Source organism: Barbus barbus, assembly GCF_936440315.1.
Source record: "Barbus barbus genome assembly, chromosome: 10".
Lineage (NCBI taxonomy): Eukaryota > Metazoa > Chordata > Actinopteri > Cypriniformes > Cyprinidae > Barbus > Barbus barbus.
This window is the reverse complement of record NC_136738.1, coordinates 29,252,215-29,274,458: the sequence shown is the minus strand read 5'-3', so window position 1 is coordinate 29,274,458 and position 22,244 is coordinate 29,252,215. Positions and strand designations below refer to the sequence as shown.

General features: G+C 36.4%; 1 protein-coding gene across 4 annotated transcripts in view; it reads left to right on the top strand.

Moving 5' to 3' along the window:
• Window positions 1-22,244, top strand: part of LOC306876396 (tensin-1-like) — a 230,550-nt gene that overhangs the window by 76,031 nt on the left and 132,275 nt on the right. For all 4 annotated transcript variants that reach the window (XM_079427510.1, XM_079427511.1, XM_079427512.1 and 1 more), the window contains exon 2: window positions 12,296-12,410. In XM_079427510.1, coding sequence (XP_079283636.1) covers window positions 12,296-12,410 — 115 coding nt within the window. The remainder of the gene's footprint in view (window positions 1-12,295; window positions 12,411-22,244) is intronic.

Here is a 22,244-nt window from a genome sequence, read left to right as displayed (position 1 = left end):
ACTTTTAACACAAAAATTATATTTTCATTACTTAATCAGTTCTTTGGTGACAACTTGGTTGTGTCCAGGATTTTCTTCAAACGTGCACTTGAGCTCCGTTGCGTAGCTTCAGTTAAGCACATAAATCAGTCCAAAAAGCATCAAACATCCAAGAGTGACACTGCAGAACTTCCACACCAACATCTGTAGGTTGGTCTCTAGGACCAACATCAGCATCCTCTGAATGAAAGATGTACATGCCCACTGTTGTCTGTGCAATTCCAGACTCAGCCTCTGCACTTTCAACAGTCCTGGAGGATAAACAAAGAGAATGAGTAGTGTTCCAATGCCAGTCACAGTGTCATATTCTGAAATTTTAAGGACACATTGTTGACAAACTCTGACATTCTGGATATGTAGACTCAAGTTGTGAAATAGTGGTTCAGTGAGCACGAAGAATCATTTTCATGTATGAATTGATCACCAGTCCTGAGCTTAACTCTACTGAATGTCTTGAGGATGAGCTAGAGTCGACTTGACTCTCCCATTGTCAATACAAGATCCAGGCCAAAAATAAATGCAACTCTTGATGGAAATAAATGTTGTGATGTTGCATAATGTTGTTTAAACAATGCCACACAGCAAAATGTTATGAAAGCTATAGGTGGTCCAATGAAAGTAAAGTCGACTCCAGCACATCCTAAAGACTTTCAATAGGGCTTAGGTCAGGACTCTCTGGTGGACAATCTTTCACAGTTTGAGCCTGATGAATCTTGACACTGTTATCCTGGAATATAGACATGGGTATGATTTCTGACCTGGTTGTTTGAGAAATAAAAGCCTACACACTGCATCAGTTAGGGCTAAAAGAATTGTTGCCGAACAAACAACATGCCAGAAACATTAATCACTTCAAGTAATGAGTCAGTCCTTAAATATCAAGTATTTACTCAATTAAATCCAGACAGCGACCTTTTTTGGCCTGGCAGTATAAAATAAGAATTAAATGTATAGCCAGTTATTTTGAACTATACTACCTTGAGGAGAAGAGAATTCTGATGGAACTGGACACAGCCAAGTTTAAAAACATGAGCACTTGTGTTGTTCAAGGATGGTCAAGCGGCTTGATATCACACACACACAAAAAAAACATTAAACATTGAGTACATTTTACAAGAAAACACAATTTCAGTATTTTACTTCAAAATGTCATATATTAATGTCACATAAATGTATTAATCAATCTTTCTTTGTAATTATTTGTACTTAAACTTTACTCTGCATTGCCATAATCTATAACAGCTGTAAATGTGCTATTATTTCTCAAATGAACTGTAGAGAACAAGCTTGTTAAGAACATTCAGTGTACTTAAATTTTAAGTTGACTGAACTTGTAAAAGAGTAACCAATACTCAAGTTTTCATACTAACTTCTAGTTACCTCTACTAAGAGATAACAAATAAGCTAATTTGCTGCATACTACGCACACATGAGCAAAGCGAGACTGTGATGCCAATAAGAAAATTAACATAGCTATCAATATAAATATATCCAATAGATATATATAGCAGGTTGACACTTACCACATATTCTTCAATGATGGTCTCCATGTCTTTATTGAGGTAGAGACTCCTCGGGATGTAATTGCAGTTGATTTTAGTCTTCATTCTCAAACATGCAGAACAAGAAGATCACAAAAACAGGACCATTGATTTGCTCATACATAAAGCTAAAGCTGAGTCAAAAATCCAATCAACTAATGCTGCAACTATACAATAAACCCTGTACAATAGTGTATTACAGTGATTTGTAAAGAAATATTTAAATTGCATGCAAGGCTGTTTTTATATTATTATTTTTTAAATAATATTTTATTTGCTGAAATACAAACATTTAAACAGTGGATGTCATTACTTGATTTTTTTAAGACTAATTTACTCAAAATTACATTACATATTGAACAACGGGTTAAGTAAAAATATAACGAATGTCATCTAGTGCATATATTTAGCAAAATTATCCTTATTTATTTTTTCTAGTTAAGTAACAAGTTTAGAGTTTATACTCACTCAATGGCTTTTCTGTGACATTGTTTACAAGCCGTGTCTTTAGCCCTATTCGCACGGGATTAGTATTACCTGGTGACCTCCAGTCATTTGTAATAATTGCGGAGGTTGTCTGTGATCATAATCCCGTGCGAATCGGCCATGGCTGTCATTTGTAAAGTAAAAATTCCCCCGCAAATGACCTACCATATTTCGCCGAACACCGAGGTCCTGTGATAATATTAGTCCCGTGTGAATTTGCATCTCTGTGATTTGGCCAGCATTTGGTGGGTCGTATATAATTTTTCAAGGTTTTTGTTTCCTGTGCGTCTTTTTATCTATCTTTCGCAAAGAATGGAGCTGCGTTGGAGTGTTTGATAGTATTTTGGGTGCTGTCATATCGCTACACCATACAATTTGCAGAAAGAGAAAGCTGAAAAGGTTTAATGCATTACAAATGAATCAAGCATAAAGCTGGAGATATTATTTTAACCTGGTGAAATGTAAATGACACGGGGCACAAAACTATATTAGTTTCTTATTTTCTTTTTAAATCCATCTAATTGGACCATATAACAGGACTCTCAAAGCCTTGACATCCGGGTATCCGGGAGATAAGTCAGTAATTTCGAATAAAATCACAGGCTTCGCTTATCCCGTGCGAATGCACCACACGAAATTCAGATGGAGGGGGTGGGGGGTAATTTCAAATTCACACATGGTCCCGTGCGAATAGGGCTTTTGACGTCTTGAAACTCTGAGCGATTACATGAGATGTGATTCATTCCGGTAGGATGCTCTGTTTCTTTCAACACCTTCTGATGATCGTTGATGTTTATTTTCTGTGGTAACTAGAAGTAAAGATGGAGAGATGATCGGTTCATGTGAGTTCTGCACTGATGCTTGTACTGAGGCGCTAAAATGATCTTTCATGCTACATTTAACTTTAGTGACACAATTGACAGAATCTCAAATCTGACACTTTGTTTCATATCACAAATAACAAAACTTACTATGATTTTTTGTGTTTAATTAAGTTTTGTTCACGCATCAAGTGAAAACATTATCTATCGATTCTTAGGATTTATAATGAGATCACTGTTTTTTTTTATTTGCATGAGCATTACCAAAGCCGCTTTAAACATGTCATTGCGCAGTACCGCCACCTACCGACTGGAGGATGGTAAACGATGCCATTTGTATGTAAACCACTGATCTATATAATCTCTATTATAGATCAGTGACGTAAACCAATCTCATGCAAATTAACTAATTGGATCTGAATTGTTTCTGAGCCAGCTTTATTTAAAACCTATTCATAATTTTTAACTGATTAAATCTAATAGTTTTGAAAGTTAACAGATTTCTATGCAAATAGCCTACTTAATAAAAAAATTGTGCCAAGATTAATTTTTTTTAAGACTGTATCTGAAATCACATACTTGATCACTCATTCACTGTTTCCTACATAGTGGATGCCACAGCATTTGCTATATAGGTAACAAGTGAAAAATGACTGAATGAATTCAAACTCTGAGATTGAAGCACTGGCTTACTAATTTTGTATACTGCGTATGAAGGCAAAAAAAGAAGAAAAATTAGGTTTCAGCGAAAAAAATCAAGCTGATTATGCATATAGCTAAAGTTTGTTCTTTCTGTCTGTCTGTCTGTCTGTCTGTCTGTCTTTCTCCATTTAACTCACCCAAAACTTAATACTATTTATGAATTAATAATTAATGATGTTTGCATGTATAAATAAATGAATGAATAAATAAATAAAATAAAATATATGGGAATTTAAAAAATATATATTTATAGTTTTTAAAATAATGATTAGGATGTGCATGCATACATGTTTTCAAGGTGAAAGGAAAATATGAAAATAAAATATGGAAATAAAAATATTTACTCTTTACTTGGTTACACCACAAGTCATGATTAAAACCTTTCTTGAAATTCACATAAAAGTTTATCAAAACCAAATGAAACTATCATGAATAAAAAGAGTGCATATTTATGGACTTGAAACATTTTTAAACTAGATTTGTCCTTTTTTAATCATGTATTTTAATGATTATATAGAGTATAAAGATATACAGGAAGTTGTTAACTAAGAAATAAGAGAAAAGTCCACAGAATGGCTAACACTGAGTATAGTGCACAATATTGGGAGCGATTTGGGACACTGTGTGTCTCTGTTTCTGTCTGCAGAAGGAACAGTCTTTGTAAGGTGACTGTATACATTAGGAATGTGTGTGCGCGTTAGAGACGGGCCTGCTGGAGCTCTGCGCTCCTATCCGCTGTAGCATGCTGCTTTTAAGAGGAGGTGTTTAAGTAACCACTGCTGTAATTTAACATCACTTAAGGGCAGATCTGAATACCTTGGAATGACTTCATTCACATTGCTAATTTACAGATTAAACGCTAAGAGGATTGTAGGTGAATGGCTGTATTTACCACGCCTCACCGAACGCCTACAGACACTTTCCCATGACGCTTGGAGAGACCAATGCTTTCTAACTGTACTAGGACATAAAACCTGAAGCCTTAACAAATGACCCTACATTTGTTGAGTAGCAGCCTCACATTTCAGCCCCATTCTAAAAACTATATGAATGTTGATGCACTATATAACAAAATATGCACTGTTTCAAACCAAACAGCTGTGTTTTAAATAACATGTTACCATACCACTCTTCTAAATCTGCAGTCTGTTTCTTTTCCTTACTTTTTGTGCACTATGTAATACAGTATGTATGCCACTGTATCCCACAATGCAAAGTGCTCAGTTCAATACAATTTAATATATTTTCAATATCAATTGTAATTATTTTTCATTTTTTGACTCTCAAAATACTTCTAATTCAGTGACATTCAAACATTTTTAAGTGTGACTGAAGTGTCCAAATACTTTTTGGGACTCATGCTTGCTTCTCTCCTGAGCAGAGTGAGTTTATGATAGAAACACACCTCCTTTCCTGCCTCAGCGGCGATGGCCGTGTGCCCAGTCTGTGTCTGGTTGAGCTGAAAGGATGGAGAGAATGTGAATGTGTGTCAGAACCAGTGAGAGACAGAATGAAAAGAGGGGACTGGACCTGCTGGATGAAGCTTTCAGTAACTAAATGAGGGCGTTTTAGCAGGCACATTGATACATAGGGTTCAGTTAAAGAAATAGTTCACTTAGAAATCAGCTTCATATTGTATTCCATGGAATAGCACTTCCTGTTTGTGTCCCACCCCACTGCAGCTCTGTGAGAATAGAATGTTATCTTTCTCCTCCAGCTCCTCTAGGAAACATCTTCCCTTGCGTCAAGTTCAAAGAAAGCCATCAAAGAGAATCACAGGTGGAGGGTTAACAGCAGTGTCTCTCTCACACACACCACCATCTGGAATCATTGTTGTCCTGTAGTAAACGCATCTGAGACCAGGTGCTGCTGAAGCTCATAGTAGTACACTTGTGGGAAAAAACTTTCTGCATGTAGAGGATAATTTGACACACCAGAGGTGACAGCCACAACTAAGGCTGGCATTTATTCTATGTTCACAATGATTTTGAAGATGATAATGAATTTAAAAATGGTTACACAATTACTTTTATTAACCATTAAGTTCCTTATTCATTTTGTAATCCTGCCATATCTTTATAATTTTCCTAATTTTATTTCTTATATTAAACATTTTAACTCTAATTATCTATACCAGATAGATAGATAGATAGATAGATAGATAGATAGATAGATAGATAGATAGATAGATAGATAGATAGATAGATAGATAGATAGATAGATAGGACTCAGCTGCTCAGATTGAGTTGGGCAGGTCATTCCACCAGCAGGGAACAGTTAAGGTGAAAGTCTGTGAAAGTGATTTTGTCTCTCTTTGCGATGGCACTATAATGTGCCTTTCACTTGCAGATTGCAAGCTTCTGGAGGGCACATACGTCTGAAGTAGTGAATTTAGGTAAAGGGGTGCAGAGCCAGTGGTTGTTTTGTAGGCAAACATCACTGCCTTGAGTTTTATGCAAGCAGCTATTGGTAGCCAGTTCAAGTTGGTGAACAGAGGTGTTACATGGATTCTTTTTGTCTCGTTAAAGACTAATCTTGCAGCCACATTCTGAATTAGTTGTAGAGTATTGATAGAACTGGCTGGAAGACCTGTCAATAGAGCATTGCAATAGTCCAGCCTGGACAGAACAAGAGCTTGAACAAGGAGTTGTGTAGCATGTTTTGAAAGACAGGGTCCGATCTTCCTAATGTTGTATAAAGCAAATCTGCAGGACCATGCAGTTTTAGCAATGCAGTCTGTGAAATTTAGATGATCACCAATCACAATTCCAACGTTCCTGGCTGTCCTTGAAGGAGTTGTGGTTGATGCACGTAGTTGGATGGTGAAATTGTGATGAAGTGATGGTTTTTCTTACACCACAAGCAGTTCTGTCTTGGCAAGGTTGAGTTGAAGGTGATGGTCCTTCATCCAGCAAAAAATGCCTTTTAGACAAGATGCGAGCAGCTATCATCAGCTAGAGGATAGAATGAGAGGTAGAGTTGTGTGTCATCAGCATAGCAGTGAAATGAAAAGCCATGTTTCTGAAAGACAGAACCTATTGTGATGCCATGCAGACAGAGAAAAGAAGCGGCCCTAGAACTGAGCCCTGAGGCATCCCAGTAGCTAGATGTTGAGACTTGGACACCTCACCCCTCCAAGATACCTTGAAGGACCTATCTGAGAGGTAAGCCTCAAACCACTGGTGTGCAGTTCCTGAGGTGCCCTTTGCCAGTAGGGTTGACAGGAGGATCTGGAGGTTTACCGATTACATATATATACTGTACATTGGCTTTTCAGAGTTGTTTTTAGGTGTATTTTATGTGCATGTTATTTTTGTACTTGTAGATTTATTTTCACTTTAAAAAATTATTAACACACCGATTTGAAAGGCTGATCATTTTTTTAATGTTTATTTAGTGATATGGCCCTATAGACAGAGCTATCAGTTTCTGATTACCTGTTGCTTCTCCTCTGAAACTCTTAATCAGTCATGAAAAGACTGGTCTGCTCGCTGCTGTCTGGAGCCCATCATGCCCTGCTCCGTCTGCGTGGTGATCCGCCCCACCTCTTCCTCTCTCTGGGGTGAGAGGCTGTATTGTCTGCTGTATGGATTGGTCGTCTGAATGAGGCTGAGTGCCTTTCCCAGGGGCTTAGCGTCTCGGCGAGGGGGCTGTGTATACAGTTACGCAGGCCATGGGAGATGATGTGTGCCCTGCTTTGGGGGCTCGGCCTTTGTGCCCATCTGAGAGAGTGAGATGGGCCATTTGAAAGGCTGGCAGTATTTGGGGTGATGGGATTGGGTAATTCGTAACCCCATGTGTTTCAGTAAACTTTGGAAGGTTAGCCATCCCTCCCCATGATTCCTGCATCCTCAGCCACAATGTTCCTCAAAAATAACCCATATGCACCCGCATTGTCCTGAAACAATTGCGTAACAGCAGAGCTTGGCCGTATTGTTTTGGGGGTATGTTTACTTATGTATTTTCAGAGTAAACAAGGGGGTATCAGTAGAGGAGTGTGTTATGTTTTTGAGCCAAGATTCTTTCTGTCAGTGTTTATCAGTCTAATTCAGTTCAGCCTCCTGTAGTTGTGTGAATAAAAGCTCACGGGGTCCTGTCTCACTGTCAGGAGTGCAGACTAGTCTCATTCTCTGCTCATGAGTTCAGATTGAGACATTTTCCTGTCTGGCCTTTTGCGCTCTCTTTTCACGTGTCCCGTGGTGGCTCAATCAGTTTATGTAAAATGCATGTACAGAATGTGTACAAAAGTGTGTTGAGTTCAGGTAAAAAAGTGTTTTGATATCAAATTAGTTCACCCAAAGTAAACATTTTGGCATTATTTACTCACCCTCAGATTGCTCCAAATAATTTTTTCTTTCTATCATTTGTTGCATTGACATGTTACGTTGAAACTGACCATTGTTGATGGCACATCATTTGAGTGCTTCAGCACAGGGGAAGATTAATAGTGAATTTTCCCATCAAAACAGTACCAAGTATTATAGAGGCTAATATTTTGAATATTGATACCAGTAAGTCGGTGCCTATTGCCTTGAGGGCAGTACGACGACATATCGTAGCATTGCTCTACGGGCGTCCAGAGTTTGAATCCTGGCTCAAGGACCTTTCCTGATACTGCCCCCTTCTTTCTCTCACATAGCTTCCTGTAATGTATTATTATTTGTTTATTATATTTGTTAATTGTAATTAATTATTAAGTAATTGTTAAAAAATAAATAAATAAAAATAATAAACATTATTATTTACAAAAACAACAACAACAATATTTCTTTATTTCTTTATATTTCTTTATTTATTTTTAGGCATAAGCAGATATATATTTCACTACTGGACGGCTCTGTCTTTCTTTGAATCCAGTGTTCAGAGGAGTGGATGGAGAAATAGTTACGCACCCTACGCAGCTATTTGCTAACACAGTTCATTTTTTCCCCCACCTCGTAGCTTATGGTAGTTTCTTTTTCATTACGTTATTTTGTGATATTTTTATTTAAGAATTGTTTCTCTTCCAGCATCAGTATCAATCTGTAGGATTGACATTCAGGACTGTATGGCTGTAGATGTTTTTGCATATAACAAACAAATCATATGGATTACTTCTTTGGCGCTGAAAGTGAAGATTTTTCAAAAATTCTCCTTTGGTTTTCCACAAAATCAATAGAAACAATGTGCAGATTTGAAACAACATGATGGTGAGTAAATGATGAACATTGGATGAACACTGTCTTTACTAGTTGTTTTAATTTAAAACTGAGTTGTACATACAACCAGTTGACAGACTGCAGTCTGTATAGTATCTGTGTGTGTAGATTGTGATGGTATCATCCAGTATCTGTTAAAGACTCACGGATCTCAGACTGGGGCTCCTGCCCAGTGCATTGATTGTTTCTGGCTAATTAGATTAGTCTAATCACATTAAGTTGGTGCCGAGGCGCGTCCTGACGGAGGAATAGAAATGAGACCGTGTCATTGTTGGCACATAACCGTCAATGTCACACCATCCCATGGAGTTTCATTCTTCAGATAAACCATCTTTGTTCAGCTTGTCCAGAGCATCTCTTGGGAGAAGACTGTAAGAAATTAACCCTCAAGCCATGACTACAGCATTGCTTTCCATTGAGGATCATAAAGACGATAAAAATGTTACAGAAATGAACTTATCTGGCATTATAATGTATATAGAGCTGGTACAGATTCAGTAGATGTCTTGTTTACTGTGGCGTCAAACCTTTGAGAATTAGACTAGGATTTCCTGAACTAGTCTGAGTCTATAAATCCAGATGTCGACTTACATTAGAGCATCGAGTGGGTCTGTCTTGTACAGTCATTTCATCCATATACAATAGTTCTGATCTACTACATGGAATTTCCTCATGCAGCAATTGATTGTCCGCAAGGCTCCGCCCCCTTAGTTACTGTTGCTCAGTCAGACAAATGTTACAGAATGAAGACACTTGGGAGTTTGTTGTCCAAATGTCAGAAATCACTGGCCAGCACTGGTGCCAGCTGAACTTCGCTGCTCCATCAGCATCTCAATATATGAGACACGTGGCATATCATATCCCTGCCAAGCTAGACTGGCAGCCGTAGGGAAGAGCCACCTACATGGTGCTCAGATCTGCTGAAACTGCAGGGAAATTCAGTTGCACACCATTTAAGGTTCATAAAGTATTTTTTAAAACAAATTATTTTAATAATAATAATAATTATTTAATTTGAACTACATTTAATTTGAATCTAATTATTTTAGATATTGTACCCGTTAATTATTTTCTGTAATGATTTATCGTATACAATCTAGTATTTTCCTTCTTAAACATTTATGCATTTTATGTTATCCTTTGAGTGTAACAATGTTATTTTAGTATAATCAGATACTAATATAGTTTTTATTCATATTTTATTTAGTTTAAAAAAAAATGTTAATTGAATCAAACATTTTAATTTTAGTTCAAAGTTTAGGAATTGTTGTTTTTATTATTTAATTTTTTTTTAAATATATATTTCTATAATATTTCATTTTTATTTCAGTTTGTTATTTTAGATTATTAAATAGAAATATCAGAAATGCTTTGGCATTAGGCAAAAATAATTTATTTCAGCTAAAATGCATTTTCATTTGTCTGCGTGTGTGTATAGTTTTAGTTTCAGGTAAGCAGAGCTGGGTAGATTATCTATTACTGAGTCCAAATTACATCACAAAAGTTGTAGTCAGTAACGTAATCCATTACATTTACACATTTTATGTAATATACTCAGATTACTTTTAGATTACATTTAGATTACTTTTGGCTTAAATCGTTTATCACATTGATTTAAACAAGATCATCTTGTACCATAATGATGTACAAATACAAAGACTGGGAAAATATACTACTTTCATTGTAATTAACAACATGAAGTGCAGTAAACATTATAGTACATCAAGGTTTCCCAAACTGGGGTTCGTAAAGAAACTGCAGGGGGTTTGTGAGTTTAATGAAAGGCAAAAATGTAATTAAATCATAAAAATGTCAAATTAAAATAAATCATTTTAAAATAACAATCAAAATAATTCACTTACTAAAAAATAATAAATATTTTATGTTTACCTGCACGCCATATGGCCTACTCTAATTACAAGTACTTAATTTTTGGAATATGATTACGAAATCCAGATTACATGTAATCAGTTACTACCCAGCTCTGCAGGTAAGTATAAGTACCCTGGACTATACTGCTGGGCTGTATTTTTCAGGTTTTTTTTCTCCAGTCATGTAAAGTGTTGCTGACTTGTTGTACAGCATTGTTTTTAGGGCATCATAGGTTGGTTTCACAGTGAATCTAAATGCGCAACGTATATAAGTAAATCCCCATGAAGTGAAGTCACAAGTTAAATCATCATATCCGTTACCAGTCATCATGCACATTATCAACAAATTCATTTGTTTCATCTTGCTCTTATCTCTTGCTTGAACATTAAATCCAGGCAGGAAAAAAAAAACATCAGACATCATTATGGAAATCGAAAACATGGAGGCCTGAAACAGGGGGTCTGAGGGGAGCACAGCCCATCTGAGCCTATCAGATCCAAATGTGCGGTTCTAGCTTACATAACACACCTGCAGCGGCCCAAATCCTGTCCATGTCTCTCTTGTTTTTGGATGGCCCCTCTCTCCCCTCTCAGCTCCTACTGAGGGTGAAGCACAGGTTGCCTCAGTCATACCTAAACGCAGCTGCACCATTCCCAAATAAGGCTCTGTGTTTCATTGAGAATGCTCTGGGTTACATTTTCACTTTAAACAAAAAAGAACAAGGCGATCTCAAGATTTGTTTGTTTTTTGATAAGCTGCTTCTTTTAAGCATAGAAATATACATGTAAAATACTTGAAAATATTAGGCACTGGGAGAGATGGCACAACAATTGTTTGACTTTATGTCAGCGGGTAACAATTTTGCCTTTTTTTCTCCCACAAAAACTATAAAGCAGCCCAACTGTTTTCAACACTGATAATAATAAGAAATGTTTCACGAGCAGCAAATCAGCATATTAGAAAGATTTCTGAAGGATCATGTGACTCTGAAGACTGGAGTAATGATGCTGAAAATTTTCCATCACAGAAATAATTACTTTTCAATATATATTACAGTAGCAAAGCTTTGGTGAGTGTACAATAATTAAATTAAGCATTACAAATCATTTATCATTTATTTATTTATTGTGCTTTTATGGCCATTGATTTATAAAATAGACATTCTATATTTTTGACCTTTTTTATGCTTCATGAATTGGTTCAAACTGTTCATTTTGGTTCATTAATTCAGAACTTTGATTCAGTGTTTTTTTGTGTCATGACTTAAATGCATTTACAGAACATATTTTTCATATATTACAATGTTTTATGAAAATATAATCAGGTAAATTTAGCTGTTTATTAGTATGTAATTTTTTAGATTGCTGGATATTGCTCAGTTGTATTGTTATATTGCTGCAAAATATTAAATATTATTCTCTCTTGTGTTTATTTAGTGTGGAACACATGCCTTGATTATTTTAGATTTTTACTCTATTTAAATTCTTGCATTAGACTTATTTGAAATGATGGTTCCTTTGATTGGTCAAGGAAATATTGTTTTTATTTTTAGTTTTTGGATCATCCTGCTGTAGTTGTGTGCAGTAAGAGTCCTTATCATATCTCTATAATATCCTTTGTTTCTTTTCTACTGCAGCCTGAAGAGTTTGAAGCCGTCCACTCCCACACCTTCCGGCTGAAGACATTCAAGAAGGGGAAGCACTGTGGCGTGTGCAAGCAGACTGTAAACAATGAGGGACTCATCTGCAGAGGTCAGTCCAGGGGAGGGTGGACCACCTGGGGGTGTCTTCCACTAGGGACATCTGCCCATCCCAGCATCTGATGAGAGCTAATGGATAAAGGTTGAGATGTTTGTGAGGGGTGGCAGCTGCTCCCACTGACCAGTCAGTCTGTCCCACTAATGAAATATAATCATTAACCCGATTAGGCCACTGAGAGAGAATGTGTGGTGTTACAGACAGGGCTTATACTGCAGAATCCTGCAATGGCCGCTGGAAATGACATCACCGCTTGATGTGTGACTTCAGAGAGTGAAAGAGCAACACAAGGTTCCCATTACGACAGGATGGTTAGGGCGGATATTCACCTGATTTGAGTCCTGCTGTGGTGAAGATTCAGCCGGAATGGAATGTCAGCTTCCATCAGGGAGGTCTAGAAGTTAAAACATGGTTTATGCCTGATGTTTCTACACTAGAGCCAGGATTCACACCAAAAATGAAGTCATCACCAGGGCCGTTTCTAGGCATTGTAGGCATCTGTCATCATTTACGCTCCCTCATGTCGTTCAAAACATGTATGACTTTCTTCTGTGGAACATAAAAGAAAATAGTTAGAGAGTTTCAGCTCCCATTGACTTCTATTGTATGGTCAAAAATATAATGGAAGTCAATGGCAATGGAAACTGTTTGGTTACCAACATACTTCAAAATCATTTCTGTTTTTGTAATTTATTAATTTACTTAAATTTATTTAATCCAGAAAATGTTGCAAAACTGAACTATTTAATGCAGACAGGGCCTAATGTGTTTATTGTATATTTGTTTTTCACTTAATACATCTTGAGATTAGCATTATTTAAAAATACCATCATGGATCAATAAGGATCTTGTTGAAATGATCAGAAACGGTCCTGGTCATCACGATACATTTGTCTGCACAACAGTCTTTTCTATAATTCAGTATTAATGAGCTTCCATAGACAGACTGGAACTTTAACTCCTTTTTTTCCCTATCCATTGATGAATTACTCAACCCTGACCATGTTCTTCTGCTGAATTGTTAGAGTTAGGACATACTGTATGTTCATATAAAGTCAAAGGTCATGGTAAAAACCATTCAATCTTACAAATACAGTATGAAGACAGTATCTGGTTTGCTGGGGTTCTGGTAGCACATCTCCATTTCTCCAGTGCACCGCTTTATTATCATCTGTTACATAAAACTGAGCAGTGCCAGCAGAAACTCGGGTATCAAGAAGAGATTTGCAGTTAAACTTTTGTCAGTGCCAATAGCTGCAAAAGCTCTGGCAGGATCAGAGACATCTGATGCTCACCGACAGCAGTAACCTTCAGATCCAGAACAAGTCCTGCTCAAGACATGACGTGTTTCAGGTTCAATACACATTAAAGTTTAAATTTAAAATAAGAAGAGACTTCAAGAAACAACTTTCAGGCAAATATTGAGCAATTTACCGGTGCTTTCAGTTGAGAGAATCATTAGTTTGCTGTTGTCAATCTATGACAGATTAGGTAAAGAAATGTTATCTTTTATGTAGCATCGCAGTTGTCTGTAATAGTTTTTGTCAGTAGTATTTTAATTGAATAATAACTATTTTGTAAATGTTTATTTTTAATCATGTATGTTAAAATATGTGCTGTTTATTTTCCAGCTTTTAATGTCTTAAGTAAATTTTTTTCCATATTAGAATGAGTGAATTGTCCGGTACGCTGTCCTCTATGTAGACAATGTTTTTTGGATGTGGCAGTTGACTCTTTTACTTTCATTAACTTTACAGTCCCATCTGCAGCTGTTATTTACAACACCCATTTTCAAGCCCTGTAAATTTTAGCAACAGTCCTGCTCAAACAAGGACAGTAAGTGATCACATTAGTCTCATGCCAACTATAGATTTTTATGGTTGGCCATAAAAAAAAAGAAATCCATACTTATTTACACAAGCAAGTTGTCATGGGAATTTATTAGCCTTGAGCGCGATGTCTGTATCAAAGTTGTTTGCTGTATTTCTGTGTTCAGTTGGTGTTACGCTTTTCAAAGCCATTAGCACTTGAGTCTTTAATTGTGTAGATCATCTTGGGTAATGATTTCCATTCAGAATGATAGATCTGTCATTGTCATGTGTCTCTAGGGAGTGTGTCCCATCTGAGTGGTATTGAGTCATTGAGTTAAAGACAGTTAAGACTATTAGCTGATTGTTTGAGTTGTTAACCTGCTGCTTTCTCCAGTGCGTGTCCATCACAACACAAAGGACCGAGTCCTCTTAGTGACCTTTGATAGCTGAGGGCTTTGAGATGGAAAGTACAGGACAGAGAGGTTTATGGGATCCTTTGTAGCTGGATTGGCAAATGGGATGTTTTAAATGGGCGTCAAGTGACAGAACAAAACTTCACTAAACATTATTTGTAGCAGGCTTTCTAGTCAATAATCGCAATAATCTTTCTACATTTTGATATGATATGATTTCAAATTCTGTCAGCTTAATAATGGAATTAAATATCGTTTTGGCGCTCTTTAAATTGACGCGACAGATGGGGGTTATCGTGTGAACCGATAATCTCTTGCTATGAGTTACAGCACAAACTAAACATTAATGAACACCAGAAGGCATGTTGAAAGAAACACTACAACTTATTGAAATGTTTCATGTCTCATTTAATCGCTCAATGAATGTTTAAAACGTGGAAAGACGTCAATAAAACAGCTTGCAAACAATGTCACATAACGTTACATTTACCTTAGGAAAGCCATTTGATGTTCATAGCTCGCTAATTAGCTAGATAAGGAACATTTTGCTAAATGTATGCAGTATATTACATAATTCTTTTTTTTTTTTTTTTACTTAAGTTGTTTTGATTGTTTGAAATGTCCAGCGCTCTCTCCACCCTCAATACCACGACTGAGGTGCCCTTGAGCAAGGCACCGAACCCCCAACTGCTCCCCGGGCGCCGCAGCATAAATGGCTGCCCACTGCTCCGGGTGTGTGTTCACGGTGTGTGTGTGTGTTCACTGCTGTGTGTGTGCACGTTGGATGGGTTAAATGCAGAGCACGAATTCCGAGTATGGGTCACCATACTTGGCAGTATGTCACTTCACTTAAATAAATCTGTTATGAAAACAAGTGCTTATTACCGCCAATATTTAAATGTTTACATTTCAACGAATTGGAGTAGAAAAACATTAAAAAGTTTATATAGGCTAAATCAATTTTATGTGCAATTTAAACATGTAAATGCAATTACATTTTTATTTGAGTGTTGATTATTAACTGATCGATGAACTGTTATTATTATTAATCATAAACGGTTAAAATTTTCTGCTAAACTTTTTGAACCTCATTTCTGTATCACCAGTATGTACAGTATATGTAGGCTAAGGCTATATTTTTACTGTTAGTATGAACATCCCTACAGTAATACTACTTTAATAATAAGTGTTTATCTGCTGTCACCCTGACTGAGTGTTATGGGCTGTTAATCTGGTCATATTGGCTTGTCATGCTCTTTTAGTAGATGGAGGATGGAGGAAATTACAAATGATCTGAGCTGATATATGAATTGTCTCTTTTTGAGTAAATTTAGTTTGAAAGGAACCATACCTGCACTTAAAAGCTTTGGGAAGATAAGCATCCTGCCATGGTGCTCATAAATGAGCGTAGTTTTATCGCAGGCAGCTGTGTCCCATCTAAAGGTAAATAAAGCATGCAGTCCACAGGCCTGATCACAGTCGAGCACTTGACATGAGAACAGCAGGTCAGACTGAATATGGGTTGCTGTCGTTTTTAGTGCTTGAATTAATTGCAGACATGGATTATTTTTTTAAATTTTTAAATGTGTGGTCTGTAATCAGAGACGGCACTTCAAATAAACAATGTTAACAATTTATCTACTATACCAGTCAATCAGTTTGCAACCAAAACCATAAGACATCAGTGATAGCACATTTAGGATGAAAATACCCAGCATCTGACAAAGTTGAGCAATCCTCCATTAGAAAAGGATATGCCAGTTTTTAGAAAGCAGCACCTCTCTGGATATAGAAGGGCGTCCTGCATTCAGTACAAGGACAGAATGCACCGTACACCCCCTTTTGAGCCCCCTGCCCTGTAACGTAATCTCATCTGATTATTTTCATTCCAGCCGATCACAGTTTTGGACGCGTTTCCTTGCAAGAGTAAAAGCAGCCCGCCTGACTCTGTCATGACTCACTGTTGTTTTTCGTTTGCTTTTCAATGGCATCAATTGATCTGCCGTGTCTTCTCGCCAGCATAAACACCTCAGGCACAGCGCTGAGGTGACCCAGAGATATGAAACGATGTCAAGGGGAAACATGTACGTAAAAATAGCATTTTCTGCGGTTTCATTAGCATTCCATCTCTGCCTCTGGACATTGAGACTGTTTTCCTTTTTCAGAAAGAAATGCAAAATCTCCCCTGATCACCCTCAGGGGTGCAGGCTGCTTTTGAAGAGACTGATGGTGTGCTGGATTTGTGTTTGTGTGTGTTGCGCGCACACATGGCAAACACATGCAAGCGGACACACACACACACACACACACACACACACACACACACACACACTCTAACAGAGTCCAAGCCAGTTTACACAAAGGAGTCTGTCCAGAAAATAAGTGAGCGCATGTCCTTTAAAGGTGAAATGTGCAATTTCTGTGCCTTGTGTTTAGTTGGTTAAGTTTGGAATAGCATACTAATAATCACTGTTTCTGAAGTATTTATTCTTTGCAAGCTACTAGAATTCTCTGTTTGCAAAGAAAAGCTAGATGACTTGATGACATTCAGATGACGTTCATTGAAATGTACAATATACAACAAAGAACACGGCACTGTATCCCACAATGCATTGTCGACTTGACCTTCCATTGGCAGTGTAACAAATTATCAGAGTCATTTCAGATACATTTTTTGACTCATTTCCAAATCTGAATTCCAAAAGTAAAAACTTTATTACACAAAACTGAATTAAGAATGCAAAATAAATCTGCAAAATAATCATTGCGTCCTTCCAGCTATTCGATTCTAATATATTCAGAACAACAGCATGATTACAGTATTGGCCTAGTTTATTGAACCGCTTTCAGTAAACAAGAAGTTAATAGCGAGCAACTTATATTTTAGACACAGTGTTGTCAGTTTCTTTGCATATTTTTGCTCTGCCAATGAAAATGGTAAAGCAGTGTCAGCTGTTGCATGCATCTGAGTAACACACAGTAGTGGCGTTTTGTTCCTAAATGAATCTATTTTTAAATGAATCGCTTCAGTGAATGATTCAGTGACTCACAAGAACACTTTACTACAAAAAGTTAGTTTCTTAATCAGTATATTGTCTTGTGTTCATATACACATATGTGAACATTCTTAAATAAATAAAAAATGCATTAATTGAGACAAGAAAATATTTACCAGTGGGGTAGGACAAATTTATTATTTTTTCCTTTACATCTAAGTTTATTTTCTTACTCCATTGGCAGACATGTTATTTTTTTTAAAGCAAAAACTCAATTTGTATACATTTTTAAGCATACAAACCTACACTCTTAAAAGTGCTGGGTTATTTCTGTAAACACATTGTTGGGTTAATTGTGCTGGGTCATAATTCTGGGTTGTTTGAGGTACTGTAAACACACAGTTGGGTTGTTCATGCTGGATCAAATGGACTGCAAGGGGTTCTTTCACCACTGAACACCTGGGTTTGGTTATTTTTGACCCAACAGGTTTGTTTATTTTTCCTCTTCATCGAATTTTCTGGATTCTTCACTCGTCTCGTCATCAGACGGTCAAGCAACTCGCATCAAGCAGGATTATAAGGTAAATTAATATGATAATATGATTATTTACCTCTATTTTTAATAAACTGTAGTAAGAGCACATTGATTTCACGGTTAATGTGATATTTGAACTATCGCTGTGCGGGTTAACGTTAGCGTTATTCTGTGAATGAAGTAGCCGCCTACATTTTTTGTTGACAAAAAAGGCCTCAACAATCTCTTTTAGATGCTAAAAATGGAGAGTGCTTTCAAAGTCCTGCCCACTCTGCTTCCCCAATCAATATTCAAGAACGGAGGAAAGGTCTTCAGACCCACAATCACAGAATCCTGGAAGTCATTCATTTGATGTACAACTTTTTTTTTTTTTTACTTTTTCTACTCTATACACCATACTGTGCAAAAGTTCTAGGCCACTAGTATTTTTAAGAGTTAAAAATTATTTTAAGTCAGTTATTTCTATCTTTTTGCTGTAGTGTGTCAGTATGAAATATCAGTTTACATTTCCAAACATTCATTTTGCTATTAATTGTAATAATCCAGTGAGATTTTAGCACACAGAGATCTGATCAGATCATCATCTAGTCTGTCTGGAATGATATGAAGAAACAGAACAAACGGAGACGGACTGAATCCGGAAGAACAGTGGCAACGTCTCCAAGATGCTTCAAGAAACTTACCTGCAAAGTTACAGTGCTGTTAAAAGTTTTAGACACTTGTGAAAAATGCTGTAAAATGAGGATGCTGTCAAAAATAATGTCATAAATAGATTTTCTTTATCAATTAACTTCTATTAACTAAATTAAATCAACATTTGGTGTGATCATCCTTTAAATTTAAAGCAGCTTTTGCCCTCGGTGCACTTGAGCAGAGTTTCTCATGAGATTTGCAGGGAGGTTTCTTGAAGGATCTTGGAGATGTTGCCACAGTTCTTCTGGATTTAGTCTGTCTCAGTTTGTTCTGTTTCTTCATGTCATTCCAGACAGACTGGATGATGATCAGATCAGATCTCTGTGTGGAGCACTGGCTGTTTTCAGCAAACAAAAATCTTGATTATTACATGGCAAAATTAATGTTTGGAAACGCAAACTGATATTTTATTACAGACACATTACAGCAAAAGATTGATATAACTGACTTAAAACAATTTTTTTATTTAGCTGACTAAAATACTAGTGGCCTAAAACTTTTGCACAGTACTGTATATATATACTGGGGGCTTTAAATACCCCATAATTTATGCCATGTTGGTTGGATGAAATTTAGGTAGACAACCAAGTAAGCCAGTAAGCAGAAATAAACCTAAATCATTAACACAATCAATATTTAGTTTGAGCAACCTTTACCAGACCCAATTCACAGGAAAACCTTGATGGTTTGGCCGATTTCCATAAAATACACTTAAACGTTAAGTCAACTTAAATGTTACAACTTGTAGAAATGTAAGTTATGTTGCAAGACTAAGTGTTGTGTAATTAACAGGTGGGGACCAACATGGTGATGCATTCCTGCACATTTTGTGCCTTGGTGACGAGACAACGGCATCCCACACCTTCACCATTGTTTCGGGCCATGCTGTTGAAACGGACTTGTTGCTCGAGGCTATTTATCTTTTTCAAATCCTTTTTTGTGCTTGATGTTAGCTACACTAACATCTTCCTTCCTGGGAATTTCTCCAGCATGCAGTATATCATATTGATGGACATGAGTCTTCATGTGTGAAGTATTTGAGGGCAACAGTTTTTTGTGGCCACTTTAATGTTTTAATTTTTTGTCACATTTATTGTCTGTTGTAGGTCTCTTTGTTTGGATTAGTTTTAATGGTACAATGTTTGGACTGATTCTCATGTGGCAATAATCAATTTCATAGTGTTTCATAATGCTGCAATGTTGACAAAGAATAGGAATCTACAGTACCTAGTTTACAAAGTTTTGTGTTTTAAAGAAACTGATCTACAAAAACCGTTGTTTTGTTTGTGTCTGTAGGGGTTGGATGTAATGTGTAACAGTAGCACCCATTCAAAAATTGTTTTAAAAAGAAATGTGAAAACATTAAATTGATATTTACAGTTGCATTTTTTGTGTTGTGTAATTGTATTACAGAAAAATAATAATTTTACATTCCTTTGTGATTGTTATTTTTTATTATGGGTAATATTGGTAAATATAAAGATAGCAAGGCAATGAGACAACAAATAACCCAATGTTTAGGTAATGTTTAACCCAGCAACACAGTTAACCTGACCCACTGGTTGGGTCAAATAAACAACCCAGCAGTCAAATGGCTCAAACATAATAGTATTAGTTCAAAACTTAATATCTTTATATATTACGCAGTGCTGCTTCTCAAGTAAATTTATTGTAGTTGAAGGATGTTTAGATATTTTAACTAGAAAATTAGACATTAAAAAAAATACCTTGAATGGACTGGCAAATATGTGAAGTGATACAAACAGTGAACAGTCCCAGTTTCATTAGACTGTTAATCAGCACTGCTCGACCAATCAGATTTGAACGCCAGTTTTAAACAAATTGATTGCAATTCCATTTGACGTCTCAGAAATGTCACACTTCACCTTTAAAAATTTCCCACAGCAGGTCCATCACGCACTGTTTATTTTTTGTTCTCATCCATCCATCATTGCCATTGTGATTCAGGCACACACACATTACATAACCACTCACTACAGCTCATTAGGGGTTCCTGAAGTTGCCACTCCTCTCCTGGAGCTGCATTAGTGAAATGAGATAAGCAGATTGATGAAGACGGCCGTTAATTTCTCCCCGCTTATAGACGAGCTCTGCCTGTGCTGAGTCTAACATCATCACTTTAATCAGCTAAAACTCCCCGTCTCAGCATGACCTTCCATTTGATATGGCAGTGAACACACATGCAGGACTTCCTCCTGTTTGTGCTTGTTTAAATCTTTTACATTGCTACAGCTGAAAATGTATTCATGAGAAACCTCCACATTTTCATTAAAGCCTTCTGGTGTGAAATTAAAGCTCCATCACCAACCGGAATTAACACAGTTTTCAGCATAAGGCGTCTTTTCTTGAATCTGGTTGCAGACCTTCTAAGGCACCATAACGTCTGATAATCTGCAATGATGGCAGACATAAGGAGGCATCCTAATAGACAGGATGTTGTTTAAGCATCTGATTAGATTTCGATGACTTACTATCTCTGAAAGCAGTCTGAGTAGGCAGTTTTTCAGTTGTAGCCATTATGTTGATTTGGAGGGTCCAGCACCCCAAATAGCTTTTGAGGTTAAACACACCAATGAGACGCTGACATCTTCTGGTCGGTTATATATATATATTTAATCTTCCAGAGTCTTCACACATACCTTCCATATGTTACTTATTGACTTTGATGGAAGTTATACGTAATTATAATAAGTTGCACATTCAAGCAATTTTGCTCAGAATATATATATATATATTTTGTCTGTAATAATTTACCAAAGACAATAATTTAGCATAGACAAGGCTTAGGCTTGTCAGACATAGATAAAGGCTTTTTTATAGCACTACTACAACAAATTAAAGAACAATTAATGAGCATTGTGTAATAATTTTATCTGTGTTTTTATTTGTTATTCCACTGAGAATGATGGGAAATGTATATAGTTTTGTTGCACAAGCCCGTTTAATGATTAGTATTTTCTGGTTTTATTTTCTAGTATTTTATATATACATTTTTTTAATATTTGGTAAGCTTTATTTCTGTTCTTAATGAAATATTGTATTATATTATTATTATTATAAATAGTATAATTATAAATACAAAATATATATTACAATTGGCGCATTATTTTGCTAATTTTCAAGTACTAATTTGATGGGCAACCTTACTTGATTTGACATGGACTAGCCATTATACTAAATTGTGCAACAAATATATGAGAAAAGATTGTTTATAGATATTTTGCTGCAGTATCTTTTGTCCACAAGCTGTTTCTTTGCATCTGTTTGCAGATAAGCTCATGCAGTATGTGTTTTTGCCACTAGGAGACAGTGCAAGTATATACATTATGAGCCTTTAAATTGAGCAGAGATCCCGTTTG